General features: G+C 36.5%; 1 protein-coding gene across 2 annotated transcripts in view; it reads left to right on the top strand.

Annotated features, from left to right (window-relative positions):
- Positions 1–19196, top strand: part of map2k5 (mitogen-activated protein kinase kinase 5) — a 57335-nt gene that overhangs the window by 1048 nt on the left and 37091 nt on the right. For both annotated transcript variants that reach the window (XM_079866302.1, XM_079866303.1), the window contains exons 4-9: positions 6361–6430; positions 6821–6861; positions 8004–8071; positions 10755–10806; positions 13325–13389; positions 18999–19038. In XM_079866302.1, coding sequence (XP_079722428.1) covers positions 6361–6430; positions 6821–6861; positions 8004–8071; positions 10755–10806; positions 13325–13389; positions 18999–19038 — 336 coding nt within the window. The remainder of the gene's footprint in view (positions 1–6360; positions 6431–6820; positions 6862–8003; positions 8072–10754; positions 10807–13324; positions 13390–18998; positions 19039–19196) is intronic.

Below are 19196 nucleotides of genomic sequence, written 5' to 3'. Positions count from 1 at the left end.
GCTCTTTGAGTCCTTTGATTCAGCTGTTAAACAGTGTGATTTCAGCATCATTTCTAAAACATGTTTAATAGCCAGATTGCCATTGAAGAACTAGTATATTGCCTAATTGTAAACCAAACTCACCATCAGAAACGTCACTGTTACCATGAGAAAAAAAAAACATCCGATAAAAGTAAAGTTTGACACCATATTGAATTTAATGCAGATGAAAACGAGGCTGTGATGGATAGATGTACAGTCTTTACAACGGTGCACACTAAATAAAAGAGATCACACAATCAACTTTACAACTCACAATTTTCTCAAAACTGTTTTATGGAGTTTTTGTCTACTGAAAGTTTAGTTTGCTGAACAATCGGTAGGTTGTTATACAACCGTATTCATTGAATCCACTGTCCTTACAGTAGCTGTCAAAAGTTTGGAAACATTAACATTTTTTATGATTTTGAAATCTCTTATGCTCATCATTTCTGCAATGATCTGCATTTATTTAATCAAAAATACAGTTAAAACAATAATATTGTGAACTATTATTACTATTTAAAATAACTGTTTATTTATTTATTTATTTGAATATATTTTAAAATGTTAATTTATTCCTGTGATGCAAAGCTGAATTTTCAGCATCATTTCTCCAGTCTTCTGTGTCACATGATCCTTCAGAAATCAGTCTAATATGCTGATTTACTGCTCAAGAAACATTTAGCAATATTATCAATGTTGAAAATAGTTGTGCTGCTTAACATTTTTGTGGAAAGGGTGATACTTTTTTTCAGGATTTTTTGATGACAATAAAGCATTCAATGAACAGCATTTTTTTTTTTCATTTATTAAATTGATTAAAGCATTTATTAAATATATTTTTTGTAACATTATATCTTTCTTCACTGTCACTTTTGATGATTGTTTCCACAAACATGTTAAGCAGCTAAAACTGTTTTCATTGATAAAAATAATAAGAAATGTTTCTTGAGCAGTAAATCATCGTATTAGAATGGTTTCTGAAGGATCATGTGACACTGAAGACTGGAGTAAGGATGCTGAAAATTCAGCTTTGTCATCACAGGAATAAACCACATTTCTAAATTTATTAAAATCAAAAACAATTATTTTAAATTGTAATATTTCACTATTACTGTTTGTACTGTATTTTTGATTAAATAAATGCAGCCTTGGTGAGCGTAATAAATTGATTACAAAACATTTTTTTTTTATGTTTCCAAACTTTCAACAGATACTGTATATCCCTCACAGCATCGTTTTCATGCATTAAAAAAATTAAAAATGGCGCTACTCTGATTAAGATCTATTAAGGTCTATTGTGTGAAGCATTGTGAATGATGTAATTGAATCTCTCTCACTGCTTATATATTTTGTTTATATATTAATATTACAATAAATCTAACATATATTGTTTTTAATTTATACTTATTAACAATTATAATGTTTTTTTAATTACTTTAATTCAGATGCTTAAAACAACATCATTTGCAATAATTTATGGAATTTGTAGTTCATTCCCTCATTATGATTAAGTGCAAGTGTTGTACTTTTTCCTTTTTCTTATATTTCTTATTTTTTTTCTTTTCTTTTTCTAAAATAATTTTTTTCTTTTCTTTTTTTTATTCAAATCATAGTTTATAATAGGGCTGTCATGATATCAGAGTTTCATTGTATGGTTATTGTGACCAAAAAAAAAACCAAGAAGTCAAAATCAGTCACATTCATCCTTAACTTTATTATCCTTAACTTAACTTTTCTTTTTTTGGGCCAGTGAAACACTTAAAATACGAGTGTAGGCAGGTGAATCGAGAGTTTGTAACCATAACTGTACAGAAGTGTACAAAAATAATGTACTACTTTTTCCTTTTTTTGGTGGTAACTAAGGTTAAGGTGTAAAACTGCCATCTACTGTATTTGAGTGTCATCGATATACTGGTGCCGGCTTATTAACAATAGGCTAATATTGTATGTGTAATATTAACACAATATCAGCATTTAGTTTTTTAAATATTGCTGCTGTCGTCATTACCGATATATTGCAACAACTAGGGATACACAGAAATTTCGTCCGCAGAAAATGGTATTTTCGTTTTTTTGGCCGAAAGGGAAAAAAGGCTGAAAATATGAGCTGAAAATACAGCAAATGCCTCAGTGTTCAGCGCTCAGATTTCACTTGCATGCAGGATTTTTTGTAATTCCATTTGTATTATACTTTATTTATTGCTAATTGGTCAAAAACTAAATCTGTTAAATCTGATTCTGTTGCATAGAACTGAATAAAAAGTCATTTTAATAAATTTTCTGTCCAATTTTGGTGTGTTTCTTTAAGTAAGTGTGGTTATTTCATTTTATTGGCTTGTATTATTTTTTAAATAAGATTCAATTAAATTATTGAATTTAATTAAAAAGTCTAATATTAATACAATTATTAAAAAAGAAAGATTTTAAAATAAGAAATTCATTTTGGGTTTCGGTTCTTGGCCAAGTGCATGCAGAATCTTCGCTTTCGATTTCAGCCCAGAATTTTCACTTCGGTGAATCCTTAGCAACAACCCTTGTTTGCACTGTTGTGATTCTTCTTGGAGCCGGTTGGTTCATGAGACACTTCAATAAAAAGGCTTTAATGAAATGCCTATGGAGCAAATAAAATAAGAAATATACTTCCGGAACCAAAGCTGAGGAAAAGCGGGTGGTCACCGTTGCGCTCTATTACAGTCTGTTGTATTAGACCTTTGAATGCTGGAAGTGTTTTGTTGGGAGGGAAAAGCTATTACAAATCTATTATTCCAGATCTATTCACCCTTGGGGAAAGTGTTCTCATTACTTTGCTGATTGGCAAGGATGACAAGTAGCTACATATTTTCTTTTTTCTTTTCAATTTCTTCATCTATTTCCTTTTTTTCTGGCTTCACCTCTCGATGTTTCCATGGCAACGTGCGTCTCTGGCTCTCACCCCCTATTTTAAATTTTACAGGTGTTAACCAAGCAAGATTAGCAAAGGGAAAAGTGTAATATTAAATTCCTGCTTATTTCTCTTAATATTCATTATTTTTGTGTTGACTCAGGCAGTGGCCTCCCCAAGTGACCAGGCACAAATTGAAAATGTTCAAAATATTTGTGTCATGTGTTTAATAAAAAGCTATTGTGAACTTTTCTCCGATTACGGATTTTAACGGTCTTCCTTTTCAAGTCAAGGAATGTTGTAGCCTACTCTTGTTTCCACAGTCTGTTCTTCTTCTTTCTCTGCTTTTTATGTGTTGTTTTTAACGTTCTTCTTTTGAGACCGCCGTAAAAGTGCTTTCAGTACTTACTGCTCACATTGTGGACACCAAACGTAATGACTCGTAATAGTTTTTCCCCCTGTGAAGTACAGTGGAAGTTAAATGAACTATCAACTTTTATTATTTATTATTCAATACTTAAAGTTTCGCCTCATTAGAAGCACAGCCCTCTTGGGTAGAGGAATTTTTCAAAATCCACTTTCAGCTGGTGTTGTCTTTTACCCCCCATCAGCTCTCAATGACTCTCGAGTAGCCATGGGCTTTAAAACCACCGCTTCTGCAGGAAATGAAATTACTTATATTTGATATTTATTTATTTTTAGATGCTTTATCAATGTTGTACCTCTCAAGGCCATTGGAGTCATTAGCCAGATTAGGCCAGAAGGTGACACACTGACAATGATGTCTCGCGGGTGTCCTGCTCTGCCTGAGTGTAATTCAACTTTTTTCCCCTGTCTTGATTAATTCTAGTTTTGAAATGCACATTCTGACATTGGAGATATTTGCGGGAATGCGAGTATTCTCATTTGTTATCGCAGCAATCTGCATTAATGCTTATACACGGAGAGACTTTCCTCTTAAGGAACGTGCCATCGCACATCACGAAAAAAAAAATAATCTTTGAGCCCATATTACTCTGACAGTGAATATTACCGCTCGTTGCTGTTGCAGATTGCCTCCCCCTTGCATTTTGGTTAACAGCACAACTGAGTCCACTTTTTCTGAAAATGAGCTTTTCCTCCCATGATGCTGTTTGCTTCTCTGGGGAGAGTGCAAGCTGCTGAGAAGGGTGGAATTTAATATGCGTGTAACATGTTCTGTGGCTTGTGCCTATGTCTAACTGATCATTGTGGTCATATTTCAAGCGTGTGCCCTTTGCCTTGGTGGCTCTTGGGGTCTCTGTGGGGACCTTTATAAATTTGCTTCAATTAATTCCATGTGAAGGGATCTACTGTTATGTAGACTTAATAGGAATTAAGAGATGACTTCTTGCATTACAGGTGCGAAAGCTAATTCACAGAGCTCTCTGGTGAAAACCGACCTTCAAACTGTCTTGACTGCTCTGGTAGCGATCATCAGTCTGAGGTCTCTGAGATGTTCTGGGTCCCCGGTGAACCCCTTCTTACCGTTAGCCTTTCCAGGATGTTAGTTCAAAGTTAAAGACTGACCCATGTCAGATGTAGCCACACACACACACACAACACACACACCACACACACCACACACAGGCACTGATCTCCCAGGCTGGGACGGCTAATTACAGAGCGCTTTACTTGGGGTGTGTTAATGATCGGGGTCCAACAGAGCGGAGGTCCGACTCCTCTGTTCCCTCCAGCTTTCAAGCTGCCTTCCTGTGATCAAACTGCCTTTAGTTATTGTCCAACAAAGGGAGGTTTCTTTTAATACACTGTTACAGATTAGTTAGGTAATTGCAGCCCTAATCGATAAAGCAACCGAGTGGAAAATTAAAGGTGTGTGTTTTGGTAGAGCTACATGGTTTCAGTGCCTGCAGGCAGTGCAGAGAGGTGACAGTGATAAATAGGGTATTTAATAACAGCTGCTCTAACACTGCTTCCTCTGCATGTCCTCGCGCGCCACAACGTATTCATCACGTATCCGCACGCGGCGGAGGGACGGTGCTGGACGGCCTTGGTTAGGCTTGCTTTTGACCTTTGTCTTGTTCTGCCTTTGTCTCTCGTTCTCTCTGTCTCTGTCTTTATTTCAAACACTGACACTCTCCCCTCCTCTCTTGTCCATCTGGATCTGTGGTTTTTAATGGCTTTATTGTGTGCGATGGGTGCTCTGTGTTTGGACACAAAGGTCTCGTGCTGGACTGAGAGGAGAGGACGAGCGACCAGATGGTTCTGTTAACCGAAACATCCATTGAATGTTCTTTTGGCAGGGGAGACAAATTTGTGCGCGTGTTTGAGTTCTTTGAAATATAATCAGCAAAAGTGCTACATGACATATCAATTGCAAGATCAACTTCAAAATAATATTGAATATTTTATACAATGATATGAATTAATAAAATAATATATAAAATAGTAATAATACAAATTAAATCAATAAAATAGAATATATACATACAGAATATCTTGTAGAGTCTCGAATGTAAGTCAATGTACAGTTTCTGTAGTTTTAAAACTGCAACTGCAAGATCAACTTCAGTAAATATTGAATATTATAAAATATAATAAACGTAATTAATATACGACATGATGTCTCATATGTAACTACAAGCACAGTGCCAGCAAAACTTGAAATCGAGATTGCTTTAAGTTAAATTTCTTTATTAACCGCATAGATTAATTAAAGAAAAAGAAAAAATAATTACACAAAAAGCTTGCCATGATATTAATAATATCATTAATAGTATAATACAAGGTTTATAAATGCCAGACTCCATTTCAGCCTATTATGCAGTGTAATTAATTAATAGGCAGCCGTTACTGGCAGATTGCTTTTTTTACGTCAGGCTGAAATGAGAAAACTCAGTGATTGGGCTGCGCCTGGCAGCCATTACAACGGATGAATTGATACAGAGGGTTTCAAAAAGATTACCTGAGCAGGGTGCCTGATTCATTTAGCGTCTTTTCTTTTCCCCCCAATACTGCAAGTGGCTCTGAGAGAAGGAGAATGTGACAATGCTTTATTTTAGGGTTCAATTCTCGCTATTAACTGGTTGCTTATTATCATGCATATTACTAGGATATTGGCTGTTTATTAGTACTTATAAAGCACATATTAATGCCTTATTCTGCATGACCTTATTCTACATCCCTTAATCCTACCCAATACCGAAACTTAAACGCTACAAAAACTACCTTACTCTTAATAAGCAGTAAATTAGGAGTTTATTGAGGCAAAAGTTGCAGTAAATAGTGAATAGGCTATGTGTTCCCCATACTGAAGTGTTACAGAGAATGAACAGAATATTGCTTTGATACGCCGTGGGACTTTTTTTCTCAAATACTTTCACCGAGCGTAATATTGATTTGTGTGAACTACTGAAAAAAGGAACTGGGCTGTTTTTAAGAGTTTTTTTGTCTGTTTGTTTGTTTATTCTTCACAGTACTGCAACACAGTGATGGAGCACCGCATCAATGGACTGTTACCTGAGCCTTTACAGATATTTCCACGAGGTGTGTAAAGTGTGTGTTAGTGTGTTGGCCCAAATTACAGTTTAACACCGCAACAGTAAACGTGCCCGAGGCCCATCTAGAGCCTAGATCACTGTTGAAAACCCCATACTCAGCACTGCCCTGTTCACGTGCGTTTGAGAGCGTTTTCTGTTTAGCAAATCCCAAATTACTTCATGCTCAGTGGCTTCTGTGAGGAAGCAAATTCTTACATTCACATATGCATTATTCTTTATGATATACTTATTAGCTCCCTAAGCTGTATTTCAATATGTTTTGTAATGTTGCGCATAGACTAATTCTGGCTTTTTAAACATTTTCTGTAAAATATTCTGCTCATGTTCTTTTACTCTGGCCTCACTTGATCTACAATCTAGTCAATTTTCTTTTCAGCCGGTAAGACCCCAGGGATCCGCAACATACACGGCCTGAAGGTATGTGTCTCAATGATTGTTTCTGCAGAATTGGCCATGGATCGGTTATGCTGCGTACACTTATTGAAATGTCAATTGAAGTCAAGACTCTCTCTTTCTATCTTTCTCTCATTTTCTACCCCCTCAATGTTTTTCATTGTATTTCTATCTGCTTATTTGATAAACCGTTCAAAAACGTTAAGGCTTTTATGTTGACCAAGACTGCGTTTTAATTGATCAAAGCCTAGTGGAACTATTAATGAAATTTAAAATAGCTGTTTTGTATTTGAATATATTATAAAATGTTTCATTACTTCAGTCTTGAGTGTCACATGATCCTTCAGAAATCATCCTAATATGTTGATTGCTCAGGTAACATTTCTTATCAAAATTGAAAACATTTGTGCTACTTAATGTTTTGGTGGAAAACATGATTCAGGATTCTTTAAAAAAAATAGAAAGTTCAAATGAACAACATTTATTTGAAATGGAAATCTTTTGAATGGAAATGTCTTTACTGTCACTTTTGATTAATTTAATACATCATTGCTGAATAAAACATTAATTTCTTTAGCAAAAAAAAAAAAAAAAAAACTCTTTCTAACCCTAAAGTGTTGAAGGGTAGTGTAGTTTACCTAGATAGTATAATTGTTCTTGTTTTGTGCTTGTTTTGGTTTAATTCCGAATTAATTGGCTTGAAAAGGGTAAAAAAAAAAAAAAAAACCTGATAAACTGATCTAAATGAGGTCTTCATAGACACTAATTAAGAACAGAATCACTGCTTTACTGCACTACACTACACGACCTACAGACCTCAATTAATCTACTTATTTATATAGTGTCTCTCTTTGAGCTTTTTTCCTTCATTCTCCCACTGCGATCCGTTAGCGTGGCTCTGACAAGAAGCGGCTTCATGAATCCTCTTTAATGACAAATAAAGGACGTGATGTTGATTCATTCTTTTTTTTTTAACCCAAGGATGTTCCCAGAGTTATATTTAATTTTGCCTGATAGATGAAGTGACCCCTTTCCTCAAGCCTCTCTCTTTATTCCTCTCTGTCTCACCCACAAAAGCCAATTAACCTTGCGGCCAAACCAGGCAGTTTGCTGTTGAATCACAGGTTAATTAGCACAGGGTTCTGATTGTCTTTGTTTGCCCGCAGGTGAACACACGGCCCGAATCCTCGAGTGGCAGGAGCTCCTCTGCAGCTGATTCCCGGTCCAACGATAGGTAATACAATTCTATATTAATCCCTCAAGTTTTCTGCATTGCTTGTTAAACAGCTTAGGGTTACCAACTATATTTCTAATCAGAGGAATCCGGCATCCATCATGTCTAAGAACACCTCTTACCTGTGGTAAAATCACTGTAACTTGCAGCGTCTTGTGGCTTGTTAATAGCGTTTTTTAAATTAGGACTACCCTTTTAGGTGGATGAACTTTTATTTTATTTTATTTTTTAATACATTTATTTTTATTACAAAATATTTTTATTTCAAATAAATAGAGAGTAAAAGAACAGCATTTATTTGAAATAAAATATTTTTATTTCAAATAAATGCTGTTCTTTTACTCTCTATTTATCAAAAATCCTGAAAAAATGACAAAGGTCATTTACAAAGACTATTTAGCAACAAAACTAAATTTTTGTTTTTATAATTAATAATAATAAGTTTCTTGAGCACCAAATCAGAATATTAGAAGATTTCTGAAGGAAAATTCACTTTGCCATCACAGGGATAAATGTTATTTATACGGAAATAATATTTATATTAAATTAGAGAAGTTCTTTTAAATTTTAATGATATTTCACAATATTTCTGTTTTTACTGTATTTTTGATCAAATAAATGCAGTCTTGGCGAGCATAAAGACCCCGATATACTCACGGCGATGTTCTTTTTCGTTGTTCGCTTGGTAAAACGAAGTTCGAAATACGTGACCAGCGATATCTGTTGGCGAACATCTGACGCCGCCCACACTGCGGAGAGCGAAGTTTAGATGAGTATGTAAATATGTTCTGTGTGCTTTCTTCTCAATAACAAAATAAAAACAACAAAATTGATAAACCAGTAAGCATTTTTTTTAATAATAAACCAAAAGAAAAGCATCTGATCATAGCAATGTGGATACATTTGCACAAGCTCTACTATTCGGCACGTGACAAGTTAAGTCACGTTATGTTTATTTATAACACTTTATACAATAGATTGCTTAATCAAGCAGCTTTACCTTATTATACATGAAAAACTGTCAGTGTCTCATTTCATCTGAAGAACAACTTAATTTTCTACTATAAAGCAGGTCTCCAGTGTGTTCATGTTTTAACTTGTGGACGTCTGACCTTGACAAACTGAACAGGAGAAATGAACGGGAAAATATTTTCACGTGAAAGAAGGCGGAGCCTCCGCACACACCTGCCTATTACGTAATCGTCACAGACCAATGGTAGTTCAAAGGTGTTTACCACCCATAGAAAATTGTTCCGGAAAGTTCGCTTTGACAAGCTGTTTTGAACTTCCAAAACGAACTCTAAACGAACTTCGTTTTGGCCTGATTTTGTTCGAAATGACATCACAGCAGTTCGTTCTTCGATTTCGCTTGAAGTATATCGGGGCCTTAAGAGACTTACAAAAATATCATCAAAAAATCTTACTTCTCTCAAACTTTTGAACATTAGTGTACATTACCAAATTTAATTCCTGTTTCTTTATGGATAATTGTCCAATTCTGGTGTCCTTGTGCTTAGGAAATAAGTTGTAAAATAATAAAAAAGATAAAAAACTATAAAAGGAATTTATAGTAAAAATTTAGACAATAAGATATTAATCAACAGGGCCTAAAAAGATTTTTAGCTATAGTAACAGGACAGTTTTGAGCTGATGTGCTGCTGGTGACTAAACAACAAACTCTTACTTGTATATACCCTTGTGTACTGTGTCCATTTTTTTGTTCTTCCTTGTCGTTCGTTGGTCATCTTCACTTTATTTTTTGCGACGCATTATTTTGCTTTAGCCTGGTAATACCAGACTCTGCTACTTCACTTTGCTTCGTAGACAGAGTCTGGAATGGCATAACAGAGAAGTGTTTTCTCTCTTGCTAGGGGGCGCTTGTCTGAAGTTTAAAATCATTGGTTACCCGTAAGCCAATCACATAACGTTTGGTTATGGCGTGTGTTATGCGCATGCTCGGCCGCATTTAACTTTCACTGTAAACACATGTATGATGCGAAAACAAAACCATCGAGCGAAATACCGGAGTGAACATGGCTGTGAACGACTTTTGCAGGTTAAGTTAAGTAAATCTACGCATCCACGGTACAATCAGCGTGTACGTCACGGCTCTCAGCCCGCCCTCTGTTCGTTGATTGGCCCGGCTGTTTCCAGACCGGTGGCAAACAGAAAGCTCTGAAGCTGTCTCAGACTGAGTACAGAAGCGAAAATGAAATTGAGCGGAAGTACGAAGTCTGACGTAGTCAGGCTAATTTTGCTTCGCTTCAGCTATGATAAAGAGACATCCACTCTTGCATGGCATGTTTGTGCACTTTGGGGGCAGAGCAATGAAGAGAGGGGTGTGTTTGTTTGGGTTGATTTCAAATATTAACATGTTTCTCAGAAGTTGTGTACTGCACCTTTAAAGGTGATATTGATGTCTCAATAATGTAATTCCCTTTAATAAGATAAACACTAACAGGAGCTGGTAGTCTTCATAGCCTAAACATATAGCAGAAACATTTTGTCAGTTATAATTGGATCTGGTCTGAGATAATAAAAAAACCCTGGCAGAGGACAAAGACCTGCAGTCTGAAGGCCAGTGTGTGTGTATTCAGCAGTGATGCATGTCCGATATTTGCAGAGCCTTCTATTAAGTATTCTATTCTCATATACAATTTCATAATTTTAATTTTTTCTTCAGCAGTTTAAAAAAGTCTTCAGCTGAGCTTAAGAAGATTTTGACGAATGGACAGGTATAGTAGCCCTCTCTTCACACTACACACTTTACTTCTTCATATCTTTTTTGATACACACACAAATAATGCACAGTATCATCAGTACCAATCAATCAGTGTTGCTTCACTCATCCCATTTAATTTGTCACTTTAGATTCTCTGTGTGAATGTGCAAAAGCATCTATTGATTGCACATAACAGGCTGTTCACTGACACTTTGAGATGGTTGAGATCTTTATCTTGAGTGTACAGAGCTGTGTCCTTTTGCTGCCCACCCCTCCTCCTTTCCCTGTCACCTCTTCTCCCCCCTCCACAGGCCCCTAGCTGACCAGTCTGTCAACTAAAGTATGTCAGATAGACAATTAAGACAGTCACATCCCCTGTGACACCAGTAACATGCACAGTTAATAGAGCACTAGCATCCACACACACGCACACACACACACACACACGCACACGGTGTCTCTCTCTCTCACACACACAATGTCTCTCTCCCACACTTCAGCCTAATCAAATGTCCTGCATTGGGCCCCTGTAGTCGGGGTGAGGCCTGTCAGCAGAGCATTGGCTTCACATCAGGGCCAGTTCACAAGGGGAAACACTTCCCCTACAATAACACACAAAACACTGACTAACCAGTTGCATTAGCAATCGCAAACAAATTACTTGGATTGGATTGTTCACATATATAGTAATATTATTATTATTATTATTATTATTATTATTATTTGTTGTTAATGAAAAATACTGCTGTTATTAATAATAATAATAATAATAATAATAACAACACTAATTATTATAATGCTATAATTATTAACAATAGTCCTTATTTAATTTATTTTATTAAAATATAATATTATTTTATTTAAATATGTTATTATATTATATTGTTATCGTTGTTTATGATGATGATGATGATAATAATGCTTTTAATACATTTATTTATTTATAAGTAAATATCTTGTTTGCTTTTCTGCAGTTTAATAAAAGCAGAATGCTTTCACATCAGACGTAACAATACCCTGTTATTGTGGTACAAGTAAGGAGTAATTGATGACGAGCCATTCAATTATTAGAAAAATAACATTGTTTAGATGTTTCAAGAAATTTATTAGGTTTTTGTCCTTAAAAGCTTGTGTGTAGGATTAATTTCTGTAACACTTTATTTTAGTGTCCATTATATGTTACACGTTACTATAGTAATTACTATAAATTGTGCATAATTACATACAGCTAACCCTAAAACAAACCCCACTAACCCTTGTAGGAAACTCAGAAGCGAAGACGAGAGACTCATTTGTATCTTCAGCAAGATTATTTGAGAACACAAGCTTGGGTATAGCTGCAGTCATCAAGTCTAACTAAGGCAGTGTACATTGTAGTTTATATAGATTTTAGGAGGCAGTGCTTAGAAATGGAGACAAAGCACCTGGCTGATGACTTTAAACAAAGCATGGAAAAGAAGTATCCATGTATAGGAACCCACCCCAGACTCTAGAGTGTTACCAGTCCTAATCCAATCAGCATAGCTATTCAAAGAATGGGACATGGTCTCCAACAGCCATTGAAGACAAAGGGTGAGAGTCTCAGTAATCTGACTCATTTGACTTACAATAAAGAGAACAGGACTGGCAGGAACCTCTTGCTAAAATCTTTGCTTAACCGAATCATTCATCTGATGTCATCATCTTTACCTTAAATGCTAAAGGTATGGATGTAGGATCAGCAGATCTTAAACAGATTCCTACATTTGTAATCCCACACCCTACATGTAGTTAATTTATTATTACCCAGTACTTAATTGAATAATTACACTGTAACACGGACACCTTAAAATAGTCTAAACCTAATTTCTCCAAAATGTAATTTTAGAGCTAGGAACAGAGGCTTGAGCCATTGATATGCAGACTAATGCAGTTATGAGAGAGAGAGAGAGAGAGAGAGAGAGAGAGAGAGAGAGAGAGAGAGAGAGAGAGAGAGAGAGAGAGAGAGAGAGAGAGAGAGAGAGAGAGAGAGAGAGAGAGAGAGAGAGAGAGAGAGAGAGAGAGAGAGAGAGAGAGAGAGAGAGAGAGAGAGAGAGAGAGAGAGAGAGAGAGAGAGAGAGAGAGAGAGAGAGAGAGAGAGAGAGATTACGCTTGTGTATATTACCAGTCTGTGTGTCTTTCAACAGTGTTTGTCAGTAGAGTCTCTACTAATAGTGAAGTGTAAGTTTAATTGCTTCAAAAACAGCGGCATTGCCACCTCGCTACTGAGAAATGTCATGTATCTTCTCAGTTGCTAAAAGAATTGTGGTTCTAAACTCTATTCTAATGTCAATGATTGAGTGGGAGTAAGTTTTTTGACTGGATGAATTGGTTCAAAGCTGAAAATCTGGCTGGAATTTGCCATACACACTGACACACATAATAACTTACTTTTGAAGATGCTTTAGATTATTTAGATAAAGTAGGGTCGGTGAATTTTGCTCTCCTTGAATAAAAACAGTATCTAGAGGGGAATTTCTTTCTCAGTTTTTTTCTTTTCTTTGTTTGTTTAGATAAATGAACATGACCTCCAGTATCAGGAGCAGCTCGGCCATGGAAATGGTGGAACTGTTTACAAGTGAGTGCTGTTTTCGTGTTTGAGATTTTAATTAGACCGATTGTCTTCAGCCTTTTCAAAACCTTTAGTACAAATCTATAGGTTGTCTGCACTCATGTTCTGATTCATTTTACATTGGTCATGTTTTCAGACATCCCTCAAAACCTTTTCAATATTATGATTCTTTAAATGTCTTTAGACATCAGAGTAAAGGGAGATGCTCCTTTCGGTGCCCAAACTATACACCCATCCTAAATGATACAATGACAGGACAGGACTGGTCAAAGCCATCATCTTACACACACAGTTCATTTTATTAATTTCTTGAACCGAGTGACCGTTGATAAGGGTCTGTGTGCTTTTGTGGATAACCCAAACACTCATCATATTCTTCTATTACTGGAGGAGCACCTCTGTGTTGTTGGAAATTGTTCAACCATTTTAAAAAAGCCAATACTGCAACCCAAACATAAATGCAGTCTGACAAGCTCAGCACTAAATGTGTTTGCCTAGAATAATTTTTTTCCCCCCTCAAACAAAAGAAAGTGCTGAATATTGCATTCATCTCCTAATTCAAACCATTTCCCCTTTTTTTCTCTCTTTTAAGTGATAGATAAGAAATACAGCTGATATGGAACTTTAAGTCTGTATGGAACATCCATTAAAAATCAATGAAAACTTTGATCTCACATAGCAAAAAGGATGTGTAATTTGTTCTAAAAGACCGTAATACCAGGAATGTTTTTATTTATTTATTTTTTGTTCACTGCATATTCATGATCTTTAAAGAAAGGAAACATTCACTGTTATTGTGTTTCCTGCTCAGACTGACAGCTGCAGTGCAGTACAGGTAGCGGGAGGTGAAATGTAATGTAATGTAATATAATCTCTGATGTGGCTCGTAGGGAAATTTAGGCCAGTTCCCATCCATCTCCACAGCTGTCCTCGATCACCTCTACTGTGCTTGCTCATGTACACACACACACTCCTTTATGCAAAACACACACCTTTGTGACCGTCAGACTGCATACAGGATGGTGCCAAGGGTATTTGCTTAAATTGCTTTTCTTAAGAATAAATAATAAAAAAAAATTCTGTAAAGCTTTAACCTAACCTGCACCCCTCGATGTTGTGTTACTGTGTTTATAACCCACGTCTCTCTTACATATCCAAGAAAAGATAAAGTTAACCAAACATTCCTATATTCATAGACTAAAATTCTGAAAAATTATTTGCAACACCTGCATAGATCCAAAAATATACAAAAGTAGTGATGTAGAAAAAAATGCCACTTTCTACATTTCTCTTGACTTGGTTTTGTGCTCTTAGCACCCAATAACACACCACTCAAAACACATTATGGTCAGTACAAACTAGGGATGCACCGATACCACTTTTTCCAGAACGAGTCCGATACCGATACTTGCATTTTTTGGTACTCGCCGATACCGATACCGTTTAACCGATACCTGTATTTTCACTGCATTTGTCATTTTTAAATGTATTGTTAGAGAAACCAAAAGAATATAAATCATATTAGTTGGCTTAATTTGTTCATCAAATAAATATTTCCTTCAGTTATTTTAATGCTTAATTAAGCCTGCTAAAATGCATTGTATTAGCTTCTGTTACTTTCACTCTTCATTTTATTGCTCTATCATATTTTATCTTTCATTTAATAGTACAGCACATATTTAGAGCTGCTCCAGCAGGGCTCAATGCTGAAGATTGGTTCAGTGGTACAAATGTTTAGACACCAGTGAAATATCAATTCTTTATTCCAATTTAGATACTACAACAAAAACTATAGTAATCAATCAAATGTGAAAAAAAACACTGCATATTCATTACTGAATAAATTAAATATAGATGGATATTTTTGTAAAGTTACAAAAGGTAGCCTATTTAGTCAAGAGCAGTGAGTAATTTATTTGTCCTTTGTTTGATTAACATTAAAACACAGCAGCAGGTTAATAAGACTGCCGCCCCTTTAAGGCCGAACGCACGGACCCCATTTAATATACTGTCGGAAAGACGCTGGTTTTCGGGGAGCGCACTTTGAATGTTTGCGTTCATGGAACTTATTGACTTGCACACGACCTGTAATAATGTAGGGAATCACTCGTTATACATAAATCAGGTAACAGTTCATGTTTTACTTACACATACGATTTAGTTTTAAACCAAATAACACGTGCTGAGTGAACGATCAGCAATCAAGAGCATTCAAGAAATCTCTCTCTCTCTCTCTCTCTCTCTCTCTCTCTCTCTCTCTCTCTCTCTCTCTCTCTCTCTCTCTCTCTCTCTCTCTCTCTCTCTCTCTCTCTCTCTCTCTCTCTCTCTCTCTCTCTCTCTCTCTCTCTCGTCAGTTTACGTAAATAATAAGCTACATCATGCCTCGTTTAACTTTCTTTGCCATTGATATCCGACTGAACTACAAACTTTCCACTGACGTCTGTAAAAAAAGTGATACGCTCGACCAGCTCGCGCGTCTGTTCTGCTCGCGCACCACAGCTATGTGTTACTATATTTTGTTTAATGTTCCACTAATAAGAAACATTTACTTCATAGACAGCCTTCTTTTTTATCCCCATTATACTCTCTGTTGTCCGTGTTTCTTTGTCTGGACACAAGTGTAGCCTACAAACGCTGCCTGGTATCGGTTGTTGGTATCGGAGCATTTTTACGAGTACATGAGCTCAGTATTGGGCTTGATAGCGAAGGTGATGGAGTGGCCAAGTATTTCTCCAGACCTGAACACTATTGAACACCTGTGGGTCATCCTCAAGCGGAAGGTGGAGAAGCGCCATCCAGCAGCTCCGTGATGTCATTATGGAGGAGTGGAAGAGGATCCCAGCAACAACCTGTGCAGCTCTGGTGAACTCCATGCCTAGGAGGATTAAGGCAGTGCTAGATAACAATGGTGCTCACACAAAATATTGACACTTTGGACACAGTTTTGACATGTTCACTTAGGGTGTATATACTCACTTTTTTTGCCAGCTATTTTGACAGTAATGGCTGTATGTTGAGTTATTTTCAGAGGACAGTAAATATATACTGCTATACAAGCAGCACATTGACTATTCTAAAATATTTCCAAGTTTCATTTCTATAGTATTGTCCCTTGAGAAGATATACTAAAATGTTTGCTGAAATGTGAGGGGTGTACTCACTTTTGTTAGATACTGTATATTATACACACACACTGCACCTGCGCACCTCTCTTTTTGTGGCTTTCTTTTCAGGTGATCATCTGGTCATCTCAGGTTAGATGGCTTAGAGAAAGAGATGGAGAGAACTGTCTGGTCCGCACTGGCCACTGTAATCGAAACCTGTTTGTGTGGTTGCGTGCGTGTGTGTTCGTCGGCAAACGCACATGCATTCGATGGCTGTCTTCTGGAGGTCCATGAATACTGCATGACAGAGCTTTCATTACCTTGGGCTCTGGAGTGTAAATAACAAACAGAGAATAGGGACACATTTACGGGGGTCAGGACCACACGTCACTACGTCACCTTGTTCTGACCATGCGTCTGTCAGTCTTAAATCATCCCTGCATGACTACTCAGCAGGGTCAAAGTTCAAGGAGTTTAGCTGAACTTTGTAAATGGGCTTAGCAGGATCCATTACTGTTCAGGATGTCCTGAAGCGACCATTAAGACAACATCATTGGTTGGGTTGGCAAACTTGGCATTAGTAAGCAGTAAGTAGTCATTTAGCAGATGCTTTTATCCAAAGCAACTTATAGCTTACATATTACACAGACAATCCCTATGGAAAGAAAGGTTAAGTGTCTTGCTCAAGGGGACAATGGTGATGGCTTATGACTCGCTACATGCATGATGTGGAACTCGCTGCCTTCCGATAATGCCTGAGCTATACCCATCACTACACATTAAGTCGTACCACCTCTAACAGGTGAAATCGCTTGAGTTTGACTATTCAATTGATCAGAAATTACTAGAAACCTTTTCCCTGGTTTCACAGACAATGCTTAAGCCTAGTCCCAGACTAAAATGCATGTTTGAGCTGTTTTAACTGAAAGCAACTTGCACTGTCATATCTTAAACTATGTTAGGGCAATTGTTTTGTCTCAAGATGCACATCAGTAATGTTTTTTTTCTATGGCATGTTTTATAAAATCTACTTAAATGTCCTAATTGAACTAAGGCCTAATCCTGGCTTAATCTAAGCCCTGTCTGTGATACCAGGTCTTTAAGATTTAATTTTCCATACATATTAATTTAATAATATGTGTTCCCAATAAGCACATATTGGGTGTATCACTGGGCAACTCTGTATCTTGTATGGCTCAGAATCTTCCGAAGTGTAAAGTGTACCTGCAGAGTACTCTGAGGTGAGATGGGATCGAGTGTCGTCGCCCTAAATGAGGGAAGTTAGCCGTCGCGTCACTTAGAGCGACATTAATTAAAGGCTTGCTGGAGTTACGAGGTGTCTGGAGCTGTAACAAGATCAGCCATCTATTTCCCATAAATCACATGCACTGTCTCAAACATGAACCATTACGAATTTGTTTACTTCAGATGTATACGCGCCTACGTACGGAGCGTCATATACAAATCTTTTTCTTGTTCTGTTCTTTCTTTTGTTTGTTTCTTTCGTGTTCATACACACATACAGTGTGCCTGTGTTGTTGAATCCAACCTCGTTTGGCAGCTGTCTGTTGTTATAGTATATTATCTGGTGGAATGGACCGTGTCGTGGGTTATTGTAACCCAAACCCTCTTCAGCACCTACTGCAGTAACCAGATCCACTGCTCGGAATGAGCAAGGATCATAATTAAATAATTGTGGCTTTGCCGTTAATTCGACCTGTAACAGGAGGCCTGTCTGGGAGAGCTCACGCTGAAACGGGAACGGAGCTGATAACGCTCCACAGCTCAGAATGTCTGAGGTTTCGCAGGTGACTGACTCAGGGTTGACCTCACCTGCATTTGACACTTAGGATGAGGACACCCCTCCTCTGTGCTCTTTTTTGAAGCGATTAAGATGCTGATAATCTGTAAATAAATACAAATGTTTAAAAAGCACCTGAGTGTCTTACTTAGTCATATAGATGTACATCTCAGGTTGCTGTGACTTAAAAAAAACCCTGAACATAGTTTCCATCCTTGAATGTCAGTTATTGAATGTCTATCCTTGAATTAGATAACAAATATATAATAGATAGATAATTTAAATGTCTATGTAAAATGTATTTTATATATAAAACTTTGGGGCCAATAAGATATTGAAATATTTTTTAAAGAAGTTTATTATGCTGCTCACCAATGCTGCAGTTCAGAAATGATCAAAATACAATAAAAACAGTAGCATTGTGAAATATTCAAAAGAAAAACTACCTGGATATATTTAAAAATGTGATTAATTCCTGTGATGGCAAGGCTGAATTTTCAGCAGCCATTACTCTATTCTTCAGTGTCACATGATCACATGATAGCTCATTGTTTCTGCCTAAACAAATACATGTACAAGTACAAATACAATACAATACAATGTTAGCTCTTTAAAAAAAAAAAAAATCTCACTGCTTTTTAGTGTTTTTTTTTTTTCCGTTTATTAATGTGTGCATTGTCATTAATCATGAATCGTTCCTGTTTTGACAGAGCATATCACCTGCTTGGGAAGAGAATTGTAGCAGTGAAGGTAAGAACAATACAAATGTCTATAAGCTTTAGAACCTCAAGCTACATAAAGTGAAAAGAATTCACTGATGCTCTTTTATAACCTTAAATAATAACATTTTTGTACATATTGTTTAGATTGCATTTTGGCTTATTGTTCAGAATTACTTGGCTCACATA

Source organism: Squalius cephalus, assembly GCF_949319135.1.
Source record: "Squalius cephalus genome assembly, chromosome: 3".
NCBI lineage: Eukaryota > Metazoa > Chordata > Actinopteri > Cypriniformes > Leuciscidae > Squalius > Squalius cephalus.
The sequence above is the reverse complement of the archived record's forward strand: the minus strand, read 5'-3'. Positions and strand labels throughout refer to the sequence as shown.